This window comes from Actinia tenebrosa, unplaced genomic scaffold, assembly GCF_029948245.1.
Source record: "Actinia tenebrosa isolate PJP-AT-01 unplaced genomic scaffold, QUT_ActTen_1.0 PGA_scaffold11__36_contigs__length_13525064, whole genome shotgun sequence".
Lineage (NCBI taxonomy): Eukaryota > Metazoa > Cnidaria > Anthozoa > Actiniaria > Actiniidae > Actinia > Actinia tenebrosa.
The window spans coordinates 12,132,158-12,152,290 of NW_028292571.1; the positions used below are offsets into that span (position 1 = coordinate 12,132,158).

The 20,133-nt window shown below is 37.3% G+C and overlaps 3 protein-coding genes across 4 annotated transcripts in view; 2 read left to right on the forward strand and 1 right to left on the reverse strand.

Moving 5' to 3' along the window:
- The window catches only part of LOC116307656 (uncharacterized), a 39,716-nt gene extending 26,953 nt beyond the window's left edge, over positions 1 to 12,763 (reverse strand). Inside the window, exons 1-4 of one of the 2 annotated variants that reach the window (XM_089027309.1) lie at positions 12,616 to 12,763; positions 11,560 to 11,706; positions 10,428 to 10,565; positions 9,444 to 9,665 (exon numbers count right to left, since the gene is read on the reverse strand). In XM_089027309.1, the coding sequence (XP_088883435.1) occupies positions 9,444 to 9,665; positions 10,428 to 10,565; positions 11,560 to 11,698 (499 nt within the window). In that variant the 5' untranslated portion in view covers positions 11,699 to 11,706; positions 12,616 to 12,763. The remainder of the gene's footprint in view (positions 1 to 9,443; positions 9,666 to 10,427; positions 10,566 to 11,559; positions 11,707 to 12,615) is intronic. The other variant, XM_089027311.1, reaches the window with a different exon arrangement.
- LOC148912599 (adenosine receptor A3-like) lies at positions 1,804 to 5,218 on the forward strand. The gene is made up of 2 exons (XM_089027312.1): positions 1,804 to 1,916; positions 2,986 to 5,218. Exon 2 carries the CDS (start codon positions 2,990 to 2,992, stop codon positions 3,854 to 3,856), a length of 867 nt encoding a protein of 288 aa, XP_088883438.1. The 5' UTR covers positions 1,804 to 1,916; positions 2,986 to 2,989; the 3' UTR covers positions 3,857 to 5,218.
- A 1,841-nt stretch (positions 12,764 to 14,604) lies between the features above and the next one.
- LOC116307657 (uncharacterized) lies at positions 14,605 to 20,055 on the forward strand. Its single transcript, XM_031717936.1, has 9 exons — positions 14,605 to 14,844; positions 15,302 to 15,532; positions 16,159 to 16,313; positions 16,652 to 16,837; positions 17,211 to 17,403; positions 18,018 to 18,169; positions 18,894 to 19,097; positions 19,284 to 19,609; positions 19,803 to 20,055. The coding sequence occupies exons 1-9, from the start codon at positions 14,664 to 14,666 to the stop codon at positions 19,972 to 19,974; spliced, it is 1,800 nt and encodes a 599-aa protein (XP_031573796.1). The 5' UTR covers positions 14,605 to 14,663; the 3' UTR covers positions 19,975 to 20,055.
- Positions 20,056 to 20,133: the final 78 nt, after the last annotated feature.

Here is a 20,133-nt window from a genome sequence, read left to right on the forward strand (position 1 = left end):
AATAATTTAAAACCGTCAAATAATATTCTCAATTCCGTAAACATTTGCATTATAATTCTAAATATGTGACCGCTTTCTTCACTCGCACTTTGTTTATATCGTTACGAATCGTTACGCCTTTCTATTGTACAGAATGTTTCCAAAGTCGTGCATTCCAACACCTCACGCTTTACATTCGAAGCCTGATTGCTTTCCGAAACCCTCCGGACTATGATAATTTGTGATTGCTAGCTCATAGAAATTGTAATCAAACAAGCACAAGAATCTTCTAGGATCAAAAATATTTTGGATCAAATATATTTAAAACACTCAAGGTACTTCCGTACTTCTGCGTAAACAGAATAACTAACATCCATCTTCTTTGTTGAAAAACTAGCAGAGGTATTTAGGAGGTAAAAGTGATATCCCGCAGTGGTAAAGTCTGCTTTACAATTTTCTTCTCGTGGAATGAATCTGTCTTTTCTATCTCTTTACGGTTTTCTTGGTCTTGTTAACTTTTCTTTGTTGTGTCTTCGGCAACCGCATTTTCTTTTTCTTTCTTGGTGTTGAAAGTCATAAAATATATCTGGTCTTTCTGATAGCAATGGAACTTCTAATCTTTTCGAAGATTTTGATTTCGGAGCATCGCCTTGCACTTTGATTTTGGGTTGAAGTTTGGCTTCTTGTAAATAAAATCTTCTTTCTTTGTAATCCAGAAAATGCACATCAGCCAAATGATTTGATAACTTGACAAGATACATTGCTCCACATCCAGGAACAGGACAATCCCGGCACACTCGGTTACCATGTTGACGGTTCGTAGAGTTGTAATACGAATGAGACTTTTCTCAAAATGTTTTATTATACAGGACAACAAGGCCAAAACCAGGACAACAAGGCCAAAACCAGGACAACAAGGCCAAAACCAGGATGATCAGGAAAAACCCAGGACACTCGGGAAAACGGGACAAATTAAACATAGGGTCATTTTTTTTTAGATCCCTTCGCTCAATAGCATGCACAGTGCGCTGATTCTAAAAATAGCTTAAAGATTCGGACAAACATTGCATTCTGTTTAACCGCTACGAGGAGTCACAATAAATTTTGTGTAACAGCTAATGAAATCTCAATCTTTCTTCACCGAAGATGACGTCATGTCTATTTTTAGCATTTCATTGTAAAAGCTTTTTTTTTTTTGGTTTTGTTGTTGTCATCGTTTGAGCAAGATTTTCGGTTCATTTCAATTTTCGGTTTTATTCTCAATAATTCCTTCAAATATTTTTAATTTTTTAAAAAAAGTCTCAAAAATAATGTTCATAGAAGATGTTTTGAGAATTTTTAAAAAAAAGTTATTAAATATGAAAAACTTGACAAGACATGGTATTCTAATTTCACTATTTCAAAAACGCAGTTGGGACACCTCATTTTACTCAGCGTTAAATTCTGAGGGTGCCATGGGGGGTATCCAATTGTTAGTTAACTACTATTTTTTTAATGATTAATATTCATTTGCACTAAAAGGACATTCATAAATATAGATTACATAGGATGTTGTCAGTTATCAGCTATTTTTTTGACCGAATGTCAGTTTACTAGTAACCCCATTGGCACCCAAAATTCTATATATATAAAAAAATAAAGTTTTCCTTTACTTTTTAGCTAATTGCTTATTGCCTTTCCATGTATTCAATTACACCTATAGAAGACTCTCAACCAATCAAAAGTTGCTGCGTGCTGCGGGATAAATATTTCATTGGTTTTTTCGTGACGTTCACTGATTAGTCAAGAAGGCTTCTTAGCATTCAAATTAACCTTCAGATATGGTACAAGGGAAAGACAGAGAGGGAATTCAAATACCAAGTAAAGCTGTCTGAATTGGCAGCCTCGTGCTTACTACATGAATCCTCTCCTTTGATAACCACCAGTTTGTGTAAAAGGTAAGGAAGCCATCTTGTGGGATTATATAACACACGGTTGAATTGATGTCTATTGCTTTAAAATCGTTAAAATAACTAGCAAACTTTCCGGCAGAGATGATGTTCCGCGTTTAGCCTGAATGATCTGCATGGACTAAAGAAAAATCAACCATCAACAAAACGAGATTTCTAAGTAAGAATTTTCTACCACTGCATTTTTTTTAAACACACACAAAATTAAACAAAAAAATAAAAATAAAAAATAAATTAAATTAGAATTTTAAATTATTCAAAAAAATACCAGTGGAAATTACAATTTCGAAGTAGCAAAATAAGCCACCTGTTTTGTATATGATAATAATGAATTCATATAATGCCACAGTCTAGACAATTGGCTTTTATTGGATTTTTTGTTGATATATGGAAGTTTAATCAATAGGTGACGTCACTTTCCTGAATAGACCAAGCAGTCTTGTCAAAAGGAAAACATTAACATTAATATATAACTTAATATTTTTCTTGCCATGTAGGTTATAAATAGAACACGTGGCATTCAATGTTCTGTTTCAATGTTCTTTGTATTCAACGAAACCATTTCCATGTCGCAATGACCTATAGCCTTTGGCGCCATGACAACGTTTATTGAAATAGGTGTATTAACCATTGATTATCTTAGATGCATTGTAATCCCATTTTTTTAACATTATTATAATTGATTAAACGCTATGTTGAGCATTAAAGTAGTTTCAAGGCTTAAAACTAGAATCTATTGATCACCAGTCAATACTTAGATTCCAAGATGTGATGATGGCTGTCAAAAGTAGCAAGGGAGGGCATAATTGTTCTCTTTACCTTGACCGTAATGTTTTCCCATTTCAGAGCACATGTCATTCCCTTGAGAATAAGAAATCTTGGTTTGAGTTGTATTCATATTCATGTGTCTTCTCATGCATAACTGTTAGGGAATAACACTCTAGTGAATGACACTTGGTCTGAAATGGGGAAACATCAGGGGTCAAAAGAATCGTACTCGAGCAAAATTTCCCAATCAAATAAAATTATTCAAACACATTCTTTATTGTTTAAACAGACAAATGGATCTCAAAGTCGCCCTGTTTGTGTTATGTGTTATCGTGGTTATCACTAACATGGCGGTTATCTGTATGGTGGTGTTCATTAAGGAACTTAGAACTTTTACCAACTATTTCGTCTTGTCTCTGGCTGTGTCTGATGTGTTAATGGGAGGAGTGTTGTTGCCATTGTATCTCCCATGGGTTACTAATACCGTGGTCAATAACCATGCAATTAACCTTACTGGATACGTCATAATGATAATCATGTTGTCTGGAGTCGGGAACATCTGTGCTGTTACATGGGACAGATATGTAGCTGTCATGGAGCCCTTTACCTATCGAACCAAGCTGAAAAGGTATTACAAGAAGATCCTGATCACACTATGGATCACAGCTATAACCTGTTCGTTAATCCCTTTAGCGTGGAAGAATGAATATACATCTATTTGCCATAAAGTATATCTTGTGATGACTATGTTAGCGTTCGTAATACTTCCATATTTGGCCATTATTATTGGGTATGTTCGTATATATGCACGTCTCAGGTTCCACACGGTGCAACTGAAAAGTGAAGGCATTACACGTTCACAGCGCGAAGGTGCACAAAGTGCATCATTGGAAGGCAAGACAGTCAAAGTCTTTGTTGTTGTAGTTGTTCTTTTTCTTCTTAGCTGGGTTCCAGTTATCTACATGACCATGGTCAAATTCGTCTCCCTGCAACCAAACCTTGTCCCCAGTCTGCTCTCGCGTTTTAATCTTCTGGTGCTTGCCGCGTCATCATTGGTCAATCCTTTACTTTATGGCTTCATGAAGAGAGATTTCAACAGTCAAATCAGACGCTGTTTACGCTGTCTGAAAAAACACGCCTGCTGTCCATACCTTAGCTAAGGAAACGACTCCTGTTAGAGCATACGCAGAAAATTCTGCATCTAATTAACTATTTATTTCCCCAACCAGAGGAGGATACACTAGTATCCTAAGTTACTTTGCGAGTTTCGTTTTCCAATATGGCGTCGCTTTCTACTCGTTTGTAGCGGTGTGCGACTTGCACTTTCCGTAGCAGCTGTTACGTGACCTGTACGAGGCAAAAACTCATGAACTTGTATTGTTTATTAATAATACTCTTAATCTACATACATATTTGTTTGGATTTGCGCCAATTGTAAGAGTTATATCGCTCGAGTTCACTTTGTCACGCGGTGTCATACCTGATGTCATATTGGATTTTATATGGTACATCAAGTAAATGCTGCTTTTCACATATTTGAGTATTTCAAGTTTAAGCAACAAATATGTGTAATTCAGATATTTAGGAAAAGCAAAACCTTGAAATGACCAAAAGTGACCCATGATTTATAGTCTTTTGGACAGTCACAATTGAAGTATATTTACGAGAATTTATCGCAAACGCGACTCGTAAAAGGTGTGATATTTTTTGCCCATTTCATACAAAACAAAAATATTTAATAAACCTTACTTACTCCTATACTAAATGTTGAAGTAAGGCGAATAAGAGCTGGGCTACGGACGTTATTGAACAAGTAATCAATCGAAGAGTTGTCACTCGTTGTTGTTGGAACAAGAGCGACACGTCTCTCTCTCAATTTCTCCAAAAAACTGACGTGAACGAGTCTAAAAACGACTTGTACTCCTTCAAGGCCGGGTACACAAACAGAAAAATCCTCTTTTGAAACACAATGAACATACAATAATGAAATATCTTGAAAAGCATTTGCCGAGTCTGAACACCGCCATCTTGTTGTGCACTCTAAGCCGGTCAAACCAAAGTGATGACGTCACGAAAAAGTGATAATATATTATCAAACACAATGCATTCTGGGATACTAGTGGAACCTCCTCTGTTCCCCAACCATGAAACACGCATCAATGCCTTCATTGCCGCCAAAGAAATAGCAAAAGCAAGACCATGTCTAATCAAAAACTGCTGAGCTTTTTGCTTCGTTACTCAGATCAACGGTTCTGACCGGTTTTTGGTCGGCCGGTATAGTATACACAGTATAGTATAGTAGTACATAACTTTCTGTTTTTTCCTCTCTTTCTGTAGATGCTTTTAGTTTATGCCTCCGAACGAACTGACTTGGATTTAAGAGACGCACAAAAATTTCTTTAATAAACTTTTATTACCATAACTAAACAAACTCGATGTACGAATGACTTGTTCATTCAATTTCAACAACTGAGGCTTTGAACAAAACGAAATGGTTTTTGTATAATTAAGAAAACCAATCATCTGACTTATTAGTCTCCCCCACAGCCGCTTTCAGTGTCGTCACGCAACGTTTTCTCCCCTGAGTAGCTACTCAGGGGAGAAAGCGTTGCGTGACGACACTGAAAGCGGCTGTGGGGGAGACTACCGACTTATTGAATCCTGACAACATAGAATCATGCTGTTGGTTAAAAAAAAATTTTCATTTTCATTTTTACTTTTTCTTATTACTCAAGTAGGAATAATCCTTATAACATTCTTGTTCTTAAAATTCATACCATCTAAATATACAGCTTTACTATTTATCTTGTAAAGACAACTAAGCCAAAAAAAGAAGTTGCACTTAATGGTTTTGTATAATCAAACAAGCACAAGAATCATCTAGGATCAAAAATATTTTTCTAACACTCAAGGTTCTTCCGTACTTCTGCGTAAACAGAATAACTAACATCCATCTTCTTTGTTGAAAAACTAGCAGAGGTATTTAGGAGGTAAAAGTGATATCCCGCAGTGGTAAAGTCTGCTTTACAATTTTCTTCTCGTAGAATAAATCTGTCTTTTCTATCTCTTTACGGTTTTCTTGGTCTTGTTAACTTTTCTTTGTTGTGTCTTCGGCAACCGCATTTTCTTTTTCTTTCTTGGTGTTGAAAGTCATAAAATATATCTGGTCTTTCTGATAGCAATGGAACTTCTAATCTTTTCGAAGATTTTGATTTCGGAGCATCGTCTTGCACTTTGATTTTGGGTTGAAGTTTGGCTTCTTGTAAATAAAATCTTCTTTCTTTGTAATCCATCAAATGCACATCAGCCAAATGATTTGATAACTTGACAAGATACATTGTTCCACATCCAGGAACAGGACATTCCCGGCACACTCGGTTTACCATGCTGACGGTTCGTAGAGTTGTTACGAATGAGAGTTTTCTCAAAATGCTTTAGCTTTTATACAGGACAACAAGGCCAAAACCAGGACCGTAAGGACAAAACCAGGATGATGAGGAGAAACCCAGGACACTCGGGAAAACGGGACAAATTAAACATAGGGCCATTTTTTTTAGATCCCTTCGCTCAATTCGGCATATCTCACTGGAGTTCAAAACAGCTTAGCTCATCAAAAATCTCAAACATGCCTGAACTTGCCAAATGACGTCACAATAGATTATGTGCAACAGCCAATAAAATCTCAATATTTCTTCACCGAAGATGACATCGTGTCTATTTTTAGCATTTCTGAGAATCGGACACTATAAATTCGAAATTTTTCAGACCTTTTGCCATTGCAAGCAAACATCAGAAGAATGCGGATCAAAACAAGCAGACAACCAAGTGCAAGCATGGCGTTTCACTACGACCTCTGCAACAAGTGTTTTAATCAAGAAACCAACCTAGTGAGACATAAGAAGGCTCTTCACAGCGGGCGATCATTCACCTGTGAACGATGTGGCATTCTCAAGCGGCACGAGAAAAAACATTCTCAAGACAAGGAACAACTGCATACCCAACAGTGTAGAGAAATACTTTTCTTTCTCTATTGGAAACCTAGACCTTATAGACTCTCTGCAATTCATGAATGCGTCGTTGGAGAAACTGGCCTGCAACCTCACAAAAGAAGGAGACAGCAAGTTGACCATACTGAAGAAGTATGTAGAGACTGATAGACTGATTTATGCGCAAAGGTGTGTATCCCTACGACTATATGGACAGCGTGGAGAAATTTCGAGAAACTCGACTCCCCGTCCCCCCTTCCAAGGAAGAGTTTTACAGTAAACTCACACAAGAACACATTAGTGAAGAGGATTACCAGCATGCACGGAACGTCTTCAACACTTTTCAGTGTCATAACCTGGGGGAGTACCACGACTTGTACTTAAAGTCAGATGTGCTACTCTTGGCGGATGTCTTTGAAAACTTCCGCAACATTTGTCTCAACTACTACGAAATAGACCCTTCCCACTATTACATAAGTCCAGGATTGGCTTGGTCTGTCTGTCTTATGATGACTGATGCAGAACTTGAACTGTTAACTCACCCTGATATGTACTTGTTCGTGGAGGTAGGATTAAGAGGTGGAATATCAATGATTAGCCATCGCTACAGCAAGGCCAATAACCCTTACACACCAGACTACGACCCAAACAAAGACCATAACTACATCCAGTATATAGATGCAAACAACTTGTATGGTTATAGTATGATTCAGCCTCTACCTACCCACGACTTTGAATGGCTATCAGAGTATGAAGTAGCAGATTTTGGTGTGATGGACGTGGCAGATGATAGTGAAGAGGGGTATATACTGGAAGTCGATCTGGAGTACTCGCAGGAACTTCATGCTATGCACAGTGACTACCCTTTGGTACCGGAGAAAATGAGAGTGACCCCCGACATGGTATCTTCTTACTGTCAACAACTGAATGAAGATTTGAACCTGGGTGGGGCACCCGTCCCTAAGTTGGTCCCCAATCTCAACAACAAGACTCAGTATATTCTTCATTACCGAAACCTAAAACTCTACTTGGAACTGGGGATGAAATTGACCAAGATACATCGAGTACTGGGATTTGTACAGAGCAGGTGGTTGAAGAGTCACATTGATTTTAATACAGAGAAGCGAAAGAATGCACGCAATGACTTTAAAAAGGATTTTTTTAAACTGATGAACAATTAAGTCTTTGTTAAAACCATGGAGAATCTTAGAAAACGAGTCAACGTGAAACTGGTTACCAACCCAACGAAATTCAGTAAACTGACAGCTTCTCCTGCCTTTGATGCTTTTCGCATCTTTTCTTAAGATCTGGCGGCGGTAAACATGAAAAAGGCCAAGTTGTACCTGGGGTTCTGTATTTTGTACTTGTCGAAAGTACTCATGTAATGAGTTCCATTACAAGGACATGAAACCAAGATATGGAACCCAGTGCAAACTACTCTTAACAGACACAGACAGTCTCTGTTATGAGGTTAGGACCGAAGACATCTACCAAGGTATGTACAGAGACCTCGACCTATTTGACACCTCGGACTACCCCACAGTACGAGAAATAAGAAGGTGATTGGTAAGATGAAAGATGAGACCCATGGGATACCCATTGAAGAATTTATCGGCCTACGCCCAAAGATGTAATCCATCTTGTACCACGAGAATGGTTGTGAGATAGAGAAAAAGACTGCTAAAGGAATCTCCAAGAACGTGACCAAGCGAGAGATACGACACCAGAATTACGAATCATGCTTGTTTGAAAGACAATCACAGATGGCACGGATGAACCAGATAGAAAGAAAATTAAAGATACCGATATACAAAGTGGGCCTCGGTGAGGTCTGGATAAATACGTTGGGGACTCAGTCAGGAACCCAGGTCCAGACAAAATTAGGATACTGTAAAACTGTAAAATAAAGGTTAAAAGATATCGAGTTCCAGACATGGCTCAGGGAGGTGTCTGATGATGAAAAGAAAAACGGTCAAAAAAAAAAAAAAAAAAAACTCCGGACATATCGCATCTTTAAATGTAGTTATTCCCCTGAAATATATCTCTTCCGCGTTACTAACATCATGCATAGAAACGCTCTCACACGCCTGAGAATTAGTTGTCATTATCTAGAGATAGAAGTAGAGCGTTACAAAAGACCGTATAGAAAACCCGAAGACCGTATATGTACTACGTGTGAACTTAGGGAAATAGAGGACGAGCGACACTTCCTGGTGAAATGTCCGCGCTATGAGAGTCTGAGAAAGAATATGTTTGATGTTGTGGAAAGCAGAAATTTAACGAATTTTTAAAAAAAGAGTGAAAATTATATTTTCCAGAATTTTTTTAACCCTCCAGAAAAAATCCAAAGCCTCGTTTGCAAATATGTGCACGAGTGCTTTCAATTAAGAGGACAATAATTTAACTATTTATCATATATAATAAGATCTTGATTTACAAGATTTTGATTGAATGTATTTTCTTTGGCCATGTGCCAATGTACAAATTGTATACGGTGACCTTTGAAATAAATAAATTGTAAAACAAATTGTAAATTGTAAGGGGTATGACGTCATTTTGGGGGCTGATCCGCGATCCGCCCTGATCCGCCCGTTGCTGAGCCGCTATTCTGTATACTACTCCCTTCCTTTTTTCAAAATTATCTCTGCTATGTTCTTTTGAATAATTTCTTCCATTTCCCTCAAATATATACATACATAGTCTACTCCATCCCTTCCTATAATTTACAATACCCTCTAGCTCTTTGATCAATTTACAATACCTTCGGACTGAATCCTATCAAGTTCTTCACTCTTGCTGGAAATGTTAGTCCTGAGTTCTGATATTTCTTCATTCCCCTCACACGCCTTTGGATAGTCAGCACAACAACCAGCTATTGCACGGAAAATTGTATTGCCAATACTCGCCAGTACTACCATCTTAGGGATGATTTCATTTCCTACTTTTGCTACCTTGATAATGTTCTTTACCACAGACCCAAATCCTTAAAATACGAGATACGCTTTTATCATTGTTATAGCAGAATTATTTTAATTTGGCATGGGTAGGACATGATTGCAGGGGCGTATTTAGGGGGGGTGGTGTCCTGGGGTGCCCGTGACCCCCCTTTCTAAGCCACAAAAGGCATAAAAAAGAGCAAATCGTACCATAGTGCTATGACGTCATAGTAAAAGTTTGTTGTGTAGGGACCCCCCTTTGAATCCTGGATACGCCCTTAGAGTGGCATGGGTGGCATGGGTGGCCTGTTATTGGGTGCCTATAATTGGGTGGCCTATAATTGGGTGGCCTGTACGTAATTGTGTGGATTGTACTTGATTGGATTGTAATTGGGTAGTTTGTAATTGGGTGGCTTATAATTGGATGGCTTGTAATTGGGTAGCATATAATTGGGTGGCCTGCATTTGGATGGCTTGTAATTGGGTGGCCTATAATTGGGTGGCCTGCATTTGAATGGCTTGCAATTGGTTGGCATACGTTGCATCGGCGCTGTTTATCACCACTGGTTTGATTCTTCATTGAGCAGCATACGTGAGTTGAGTTTCTTTGATATGTTTTCTACCTTGCCACGAGGGTTACGTTTTCCTTCATATTTTATGATTTTTTTTCCTCATCAAAAATTTACATGTGAGTTGGGTGTCGTGCTTTGTAAATAGTGAATGTAGTGGTAGTCCTTGTCGAACGAGCCTCACATAAGAGCCCCGTCTGGAAGTGATGTTTGTAAAGTTTTTTACACATCTCATCGTACCTCGCTTGTTTGCTTGTCCATGCTCTTTTTGATGCTCTTTTCCTTCGTGTTCTTTATTCCCATGATGTTTTTTCTGTCCCTCGTGTTTCTTTTCGTCCTCGACGGGTTTATCTTTCTCCGCCTCTTGTTCTTGTTCCTCTGCTCACAATTTGCATAAAATGGATCTCTTAAAAGCGGTAGGCGTTTATGGCAAGCGCAAAAAATTAAAAATATATTTCTTTGTTTAATTATATGAGGTATGGCTCTTCAAGGTTTTTATGTAGCAATACTAAAAGAGGATGTTACACTAAATGCTAATATCAAGTTTAAAAGCTCGGCCCTCTAATCACGTTTGGCGTTTTGTCTTACGCCACTCAAACTTAAGACGGGACAAGGAAATTCCTAGTCATTACGATCGCGAGCAAATATATAATATACGCGGCCGCCATTTTCCAATGGGGAATACCATAAACGGCAGTATGATGAAATGGGCTGTAAACGTATTCGTTTTTGAGCTTATTGAGTGAACCCACCAGCGAACCCACCAACGCAATATTTCTCTTTATTGATACAACCGCCGTTTATGGTGTTCACTCATAAAGGTTTAGCCAACTATTCAGCACAAAGGTTTACCAGGGTATCGATAGCATTTGAAGGTTAAAGCTTTAATTCGTAGATACTATTGATTGAATATCTGTGAGCTCAGATTTCAATTGAACATTGCCGTTGTTCAAGTTGCACATTCTTTTCTTTTCATTCTTCGATTTTTTTTTCAGTGATATAAAAACATTTGCTAAACCTGCACGAATGAGCGTATAGACAGGGACTACAGCATATATCGAAAATACCACCGTTAGAGAAGAATTAATAACAAAGTACCACGTGCATTGATGAAACCTGTTTAATTCACCATTTTCCATACATTAGTTCACTGGTCAAACACAAAGCGCGCAAGGATTATTCAAATTTGAACCATGCAACCTCGAATAAAGCTTTCTGTTTGACCAGTGAACCAATGAATGGAAAAAGATGAATGATACAAATGCACAGCACATCTACCTAAGACACGAGATTTCGAAGTAAAAATTTTTCCGTCTTTTCAATTGAAACTACAACTGCAAAAGGCATAAAGTTAATAACGACATCAATTTACTTGTTCGAGGGTTTTGATCGACTTCATCTAAGGTGCTATCACTGGGAGGCTTGACATGAGCGAAGTGCGCAGGTCCAAATTCATGAAGAACAAGTAGCAAACACAGCAGTGCCGCGACACGACGGTGATAACCAACCATGATTTGTACTGTAAAAAATGAGTGGAAGTACGACGACGTCAGAAAGAATTATTCGTCTCAAGGTCTAGGAGGGGGGTCCGGATCCCGAACCACGCGCTATTCTTCCTGAAATCCCGCTTCCCGCGACAACTGTAGGCGACGACCAAATTCAACAAATTCAAAGGATTTTTTAATTTTATTTATTGGTTAATGTTTTTTAACGTTTTCCATAAAAATCAGAAAAAACTATCCCATGTCCCGGACATTCGGCATTTCCCAAGAAAGCCACGGCCGATGCCAATATCTATTTATAGCCTCGTTTAAAACTTAGTTCTTCAGATGACCTTAAGAGACCGTGGGAATTCAATAACCAAATAGCCAAAAGAAACCGCACATTTAATTTTGCTTTTACTTTTATCAGTTGACTTTGCCTTACTTTTTTAGAAATTGTGCAGAAGAGTCGCTCCGATCTCGTAGACCTTCTTCAGGGTAAAGACATTTAGATTTTAAAGTGCTACTCTGACGAAAATCGCTCAAACTTGGATTCAGCTGAAACTTCCTAAGAATACTCTTTAAAGGTCCAATAATCACTGTATGAAGTGTTTTCTCGATATTCAGGGCGAAAGTATGATATTTTTACGATTATTTTTTGGAGTCTGTGACGTCATACACTCAACATCGAACATCACTCCATACATTTAATTGTATATACATCCTTAATTTATTTTATTCCTATGAAGCCCAAAGGGTGGCTGATGTGCTTATTTCACATTACTTGTGACAATAATTTATATTTTGGGTATTTCTTTCTCCCTTTACTACTGATATTTTGATTTTAACTGTACAGTGAAGTTTGTTTAGGAGTTATCAGGGTTGAGAAATCAAGCGCCATATAGCATATTGCAATTTCTCAATATCTCAATTGTAAGGGCACCTACCTAACAGTTTCGCGAGAAACGTTCTTCTGGTTTTTCTTTCGAAGCTCTTCTTGGTCTCTCAACTAACCCACGATGACCGTGTGCTTAATAAGGTAAAATAAGATCCAGTTTTAAATCTCAGATGGATATCTTGTGGTTCAATGGATAGCTGAAGCAAATGAATAGATAAACTGTGCTAAATAGAATACCCGTTAACTATGTTAAAGGTTATGTGAAGATCTTGAAAACCATCGCACCTTGTTTGTTCTCATTGATTTTGCTTCTGGTTCTAGTTATTTGACATCAACAGGTCACTATTTTAGCTAATCTAACAGTTTACGTTTGTCTCTTTTTTATTCTTTCTTCGTTCCTTCTTTCTTTCCACTTTCGTCCTTTCTTTCTTTCTCTCTCTCTCTCTTTCCTTCTTTCTTTCTTTCTCTCTCTTTCTCTCTTTCTTTCTTTCCTTCTTTCTTTCTTTGTTCTTCCTAGTCATATCACACGACATCTAACATTTCTACTTTTATGTCTTTTCTTATTTCTCTTTTCATTTTCCTTTTTTTTTTTTTTTTTTTTTTTTTTTTTCTTTTCTTTTCTTTTCTTCTTTTCTTCTTTTTGTTTTTTAATTCTTTTCTTTCTTTTTTTTTATTCTTTTCTTCTTTTTTTCTTTTTGTTTTTGAATTCTTTCTTTTCTTTTCTTTCTTTTTCTTTTTTCTTTCTTTGTAATTGTTTGGACAGAAAGCCTGACGTTGGTCCAACTGACCGCGAAGGGCATTGAACAATGAAACACAATTTAAAACCTTGTGACATTTGACCTTTCACCTTTCACCTTTTGACTAATTGGTGTACACTTATGCTGTGCGCTTTGGTTTCAAGAGGGAAATCCATCTATGCGTCTATGCTCTTACGAACATTTCTTGACTCGCTTGAAGGTCGAGATGCTGCTAAATAATATTGCTAAAATGCAAAATCACAATAAAAAAAAGGAGTAAAATTCCTAATGTTTATAATCAGAGACAGTTAAACTTTTTCACTGGCAAACAGAACAAAAAGAAAAATCAGCTTCTAGATTGTAATAAAGTGGCTCATTCATGTACTTTAATGGGTTTGATTTCAAAATAAATCATCTAATTTGGGGATCTTAGTGTTCATACAGGGGATTCGGATACTTTATCTTCCTTAAATAATTCTACCAGAGGTGGGACGGATGGAAACGAATGCCAAATTGAACTAATGATGTAAAGTGAGGAAAAAAGGTTCGTGTCTATGCAATAGCGTATCGCGGCGTTACTATAAATAGACTTCACGCGCGGTGGCATCCCCCGAATGACTCAGACAAAGTTCAAAATCCACAACAACTCTCTTTGAGATTTGTACTCCAGCAAAACGCCAAAACCTTAAAAACATGTGAAATGATATGCTTAGAACTAAGTATTGCTTAAGGTGCCGTGTCTAAATGGGCATCTTTACTATGTAGTTTAAAAATAAATGAAAATCCAGTTCACCGTAGATAAAAATGTGATAAGAAGAGATAACTAGCTAAAACCCAGTGTGAGCTGCGTCGGTGTTTCTAATAAAACAGTAATGATAAAAGGAAAAAATTAAGGGTAAATTTTAGTCCGTTGAAGGACTAGCGTCCGAAACGTCAGTAAGTATTTTCATCTTTTCACGGTGTTTACCCTTTTATCATTACTGTTAGATAAAAATGTGTTTAGTGGCAAGTTTCAAGTCGTTTGGGACTTACATTTAAGCGATAGTATTGGGTTTTCTGGAACGTTTGTTTCCAAATTCGCGATATTTATAAGCGAACGTTGAAGGTAACAGCCTGTAATTTACAGAGAATGTACGGGAATGTTTTTCGAGCCACGGCGGGGGTCTTATTTTCGTGACTTAAAAACAGCGCTGCGCTATTATGAGCGCGTTAACTTATAAATCGAACCAGTTTGTTACTACCTGCCGTATCGTAAATAAGAGGGGAGATAAAGACATGACGTGATTGACTCACTTCTAAAATCACACTTTCTCCAAGAAAAGAATAATTATTCGTTCACGTTCTTTGCGAAAGCTCAAACATGAAGAGAGTTTCTCAACTGGGGCTTGGTTTCCTCTTTTGTTTTGTGCTGTTTTCGTTTGTATTTTTCTCGGCAAAATGTAGCGATCTCGATGTTGTATCTCAGAAAAGAAACGAAGTAAAATCAAAAGAAAACGACGAAAGACGTAAAAACACAGAAATTGAAAGAATATATGATGAAGGTAAACATGAAAACACTATTACAACGATTGCAAAGTATGATAGACATCGCTCGTTAATTATACCATAATTCTGGCTTTTTTTCCTTCTTTTTTTGTTATTTCCTTCTTTCTTTTCTCTTTTTTATATTTTTATATTTTTTAACTTTGTTCCCCCCTTTCTTTCGTTTATTTTTTTCATTTCTTCGTTTCTTCTTTCTTTTTGTTTTTCGTTGTTGTGGGGTTTTTTTTTTTTTTATCATCCATCCGCCCTTCTTTAGTTCTTACGTTTTAGTCCTTCATTAGTCCTTTTTTTGATTCGTTCGTTCGCTCATTTGTTTTTTCCTTCCTCCATTTTCGTCTTTTCCTCATTCGTCTCTCATTCATTTATATTTTCTCACGAGTCCTATTCTTCATTATATATTTAACTTCAATAAAAAACTTTCTTCCTTCAACCTACATATGCAACGCATATTAAAAGGAATTTATCGAAAGAACGGATTTGCTGCCGTTTCTAAAGCAATTTTGAAAATCGGAAAAGCAGTCGAACCAGAGATGGCTACCATCACGAATAACAGCATGTCAGCCATGGACGCTATTTCTCGCTGTTGTAAGAAGTACCCTGAAGCATGCGATGCAAACAAGAGGGTTGTAGAGCATCAAGGACAGATACAAAACACAGCTGATCTCATTCAAAACATACAACTTGAAGGTGAGTGTGTTTTATCGCTTGATGCTCAATGCGTTATAATGGTATTGGCCAATATCGAAGTTGGGAGAAAAAATCCTGGTCGAGTACACATTGCAGTGCATTGTGGGACTGTTTTGGTGAAAAAATACCAAATGACATCTTTGAAACACGTACCTTAAAACAGTCCCACAATTTATTACAATCACAATTCGACCAAATTAGTTCTTTGCCCTCTTTTAAGGTGGCTAATTCTCGTACTTAGAATGCAATTAAAATGTTTGTAGGTAGGGGAACAAAGAAACTAGATCCACTTCGTAGTTTGAGTTATCTTCATTGAAAGCTTTCGGCTATATTGGCCATCCTCAGGCTGAATCATTTAACGACTTACAACAGCGGGAGCAAACTATTCGGAAACGATCGGAGACGTGATGGACGATGCACAGATGTACGGACGATGTGGGTTGGTGGGTTGGTGGGTTGGTGGGTTGGTGGGTTGGTGGGTTGGTGGGTTGGTGGGTGTTTCCATTTAGCAATAACATTAAATGACGTACTAATTTAGAAAAAAACAAAAACAACAACAAACAAACAAACAAAAAAAACAAAACAAACAAGCAATTGTTGCCAATAAATTATTATGGAATTTGAAGCTCAAAATCTTCAAAAATGGACCGAATCCACCCAAAACAAGTTTTCGGTGATGATCATCGAGTTGAGCAAAATAATCGAGGACTCAGAGATGGTTATGAAAAGCGTCTCCCCTGAAACTATGGACCAAATGAACAAGAAAACATCTGAGGTTAAAGTAAGTATCAATAAAAACTCTCAACTTCATCAACCCTGAAGCAACCTCTGGGCTGATCTAAGTCAGGGCATGGCTAACTCACAGATCAAACCCTGAAACAATCTCTGGGCTGATCTAAGTCTGGGCACAGCTAGCTCACATATAGAACCCTGAAGCAACCTTTTTGCTGATCTAAGCCATTGCACCGCTAACTCAGAACCCTGATCAGGGCACCACTAATTAACAGATGGACAAAAAGAAAACAATTTTTGCAACGGTAAAAATCCTAGGAACAAGGGAGATAAATGGTAAAGCAAACATAACCATTAAGTAGCTTTCTATCGTAATCTTTTCTGTAGAAGACAGTCGAGAAGAAAATCAAGAGTGGTAAAAAAGTAGAATATGACGAAATCAATATCATGCTCAGCCAAGCTTACAAATCGGTCATTAGCAGCACCACGAAGATCTTTAACATTCTTCTAGAAAGCATCCCAAAGGTCATTGAGTTTGCAACTGATAGAGTGGCAAACAGAAGGGCAAAGAAGGTACGACGGTTTATGCCTCTCTTCTCTCATTTTATCTGTGCTGTGCTGTGCTGTGCTGTGCTGTGCTGTGCTGTGCTGTGCTGTGCTGTGCTGTGCTGTGCTGTGCTGTGCTGTGCTGTGCTGTGCTGTTGTGCTGTGCTGTGCTGTGCTGTGCTGTGCTGTGCTTGTGCTGTGCTGTGCTGTGCTGTGCTGTGCTGTGCTGTGCTGTGCTGTGCTGTGCTGTGCTGTGCTGTGCTGTGCTGTGCTGTGCTGTGCTGTGCTGTGCTGTGCTGTGCTGTGCTGTGCTGTGCTGTGCTGTGCTGTGCTGTGCTGTGCTGTGCTGTCAACGACACCCACAGTAGTTTTTTTTTTCTTTTTTACTCGTTTATCGTAGTTAGAAGATCTTGGTACCTCTGATCCAAACCAATCACTAGAATCACGAGGCTGGCTGGTTAAGAACAGAAAACAAATTTTTCATGACTTAGCCATCATAAAGAAAAACCTTCAAGCTGAATACTTCAAAGCGACAAAAACCCTTAATGAAGTGAGCAAGAATGTGGATATCTTACACAATTTTCTTTCAACAGGTAAATGGAGAAATTCACAGTATGTAATAAACACCGTACAGGAAAATCGTCGAAATGATTGAAAAGCGTACACGCAGTCGTACACGCATGCGCCAAATTGTTTTGAAAGCAAACATGGCCGACGGAAAGATTTAAATACCACACGAACATTTTTTTGCGGTTTTCATCTGTAGGTGGCTTTTTTAAGTATATTATTTTGAAATTTTGTTTAAGAAATAAAGTTTATTATAACGTTTAAATATTTTTATTATTAGTTGATCTATTTGAATAATGTATAATAAAACATTTATTGAATTCGGATTTGATGATATCCGGTATTATCAATGTCGAGGCAAATGTTATTGTCAGCCTACGGCTTCGGCCAAAAACACTTGCCTCGACATTATATATATTGATAAATCCCCATATCATTAAAACCTCATACAATAATTGCTTAATATGATAATAACAATAATAATATTAATATTAATATTAATAATAGTAATAATAATGATAATGATAACATAATATCTAAAACATAATACGTTGTCTAAATTTTATATATTATAAGAAAAAAAATAAGAAGAGATTAGAAAAATCTACTTCATATATTATAAGAAAAACTATTTTGTTAGGTAATAAGCTGTACAGGAAAGTAAAATCCGCTAGGAGTTGTTGCCAGAAAAGAAATTACGTTTTGGATGCAGCAGCAGAACTGAATAAAGCTTTACCGTTGATGCAAAATGTTCTAGCTGAGGTGAGAACCTCGAAAAGGATTATTGAGCAGGTAAGTGGTGTAGCTGATACTAGAGAAAAACGTTTGCGCATGCGTGCACTTAAGCACGTTTTCTAAGAATTTTGAAGATTTTGAGTGAGAAAATAAATGTTTGTTTCCTCCAAGTATACAAAAAAGTTCGTGAGTATACTTTTGTCTGACCAAGATACTGTATTAACAAACAAAATATGAAAGAATTAGCCTTAACTTTCAAGCATGAACGCTAAGTGTTGGCATTTTGTGAAGTCCAATTTATCAGGCATGCTTGAAGGTCACATTTACATATGTTTTGAGTAATTTGCATACGGCTTAGAAATTAACTTGGTCGGCTGTGAATTAGTATAGGAAATCGCACGATCTCGATTACAATTCGGAATTGATAGGTAAGAGTGATTGGACAGCGACCGAAAGCGAGTCCAATTTGAGAACTCTTAAAACATCTCGAGTATCTATGAATTCCGAATCATACGAGAAAATCGTTATATATATTTTTGTTTATAATTCATCTGCTCGAATACTCGCGTCTCGGTAAATATTCCCCGATATTCACTGAGCGAATAATTATATTAAAATATATTTATTTAATAATAATTAGCGCATTCTTATTGAGTCCCTGTTTTGTTTTGTTGTTTTTTTTTTTTTTGTTTTTTTTTTGTTTTTTTTTTTTGTTTGTTTGTTTTTTGTTTTTGTTTTTTGTTTTGTTTTTTTGTTTGTTTTGTTTTGTTTTTTCTTCTAGGCATGGGCCCTGATGAAAAGCCATTTGACAAGTAAACCTCTTGGTAACGATTTGAGTCACATCAATCAGATGTTGAAGGACATTTCGATGACAAATCCAAAGATTGATCTAATGTCGGTGCAGATAGAGCATTTTCTGAAAATGACAAATGACAAAAATACGCCAGAGGAGATGACGTATAATGCGGTTGAAGACTTGACAACAGTGAGTAGAGTAGGAAAATTTAGACCATATTGTAATAACAATTTTAACAACATAGCTCACTATAAATAGATATAAAGAAATAAGAAAAAACAGGTGTAATACGCCCATCACGGTTCACTATAATTGCTTCATTACCAAGACCAAGCTAACTAATTTATTACAATAACAATTGTAACTTATACCTAGATAATACGCCAAACGGATGTCACTATAAACTGCTACATTACCAAGATGCAGCTAATCAACTATGTGATAACAGAATGCAGCAAAGGTATTGCCGATATCAGTCATCTCTACGATCAAGGTGTTGCAATGCTGGATATTGATGCCAGCCAATGCGAAAGGGGAATGGGAATCGTCCACATCAGCAAAAGTGCCATCAAAAATAACCTGCCCAAAATAGCAAAAGTAAAGAAATTTAACCCCAACTGTGTGCTCAACTCTAAGATGAAGAAGGAATATTGCTGTCAACTTTACAGTAGTGGATTTTCAGTAGAAGATGTTGCAAAAAAGTATGTCTTATTTCTAGAGTCCAATAATTGTCAACTGCTCCCGCCCCTTACACTTGCTCAGGAAAAAAAATTAGATATGATAAGGTCGGAGAGTGCGGGAAACGGGAGGACAGGAGAGCAGAGCAGAGCAGAGCAGAGCAGAGCAGACATGTCGTTCGTAACTTCATTTACTTATTTATCATTTGTTTGATAGGACGAATCTGAGCCCTGAAGATGTAAAACAAATGATTGCAAATTGCCCAAAACAAGGCATGCCGCCTAAAATGATAGCAGTCATTTGCAAACTGAGGAAGATGATGACAAATGAAAAAATTGCCAAGATACTCAAACTGGACGTCAATGATGTGAAGGAAGTCAAGTGCTAGAATTCATGAAGCGATATGCATATAATAATGCTTGAGATAAACCACCCTTTCCCCTTTAATTAAACCGAATATGACAATAAAAAATGCTATTATTAGACGCAGTGCGTAATTAGAATCATGCTTGTACAGTCGCTTGCACCTAAATGTGAACACACGAAA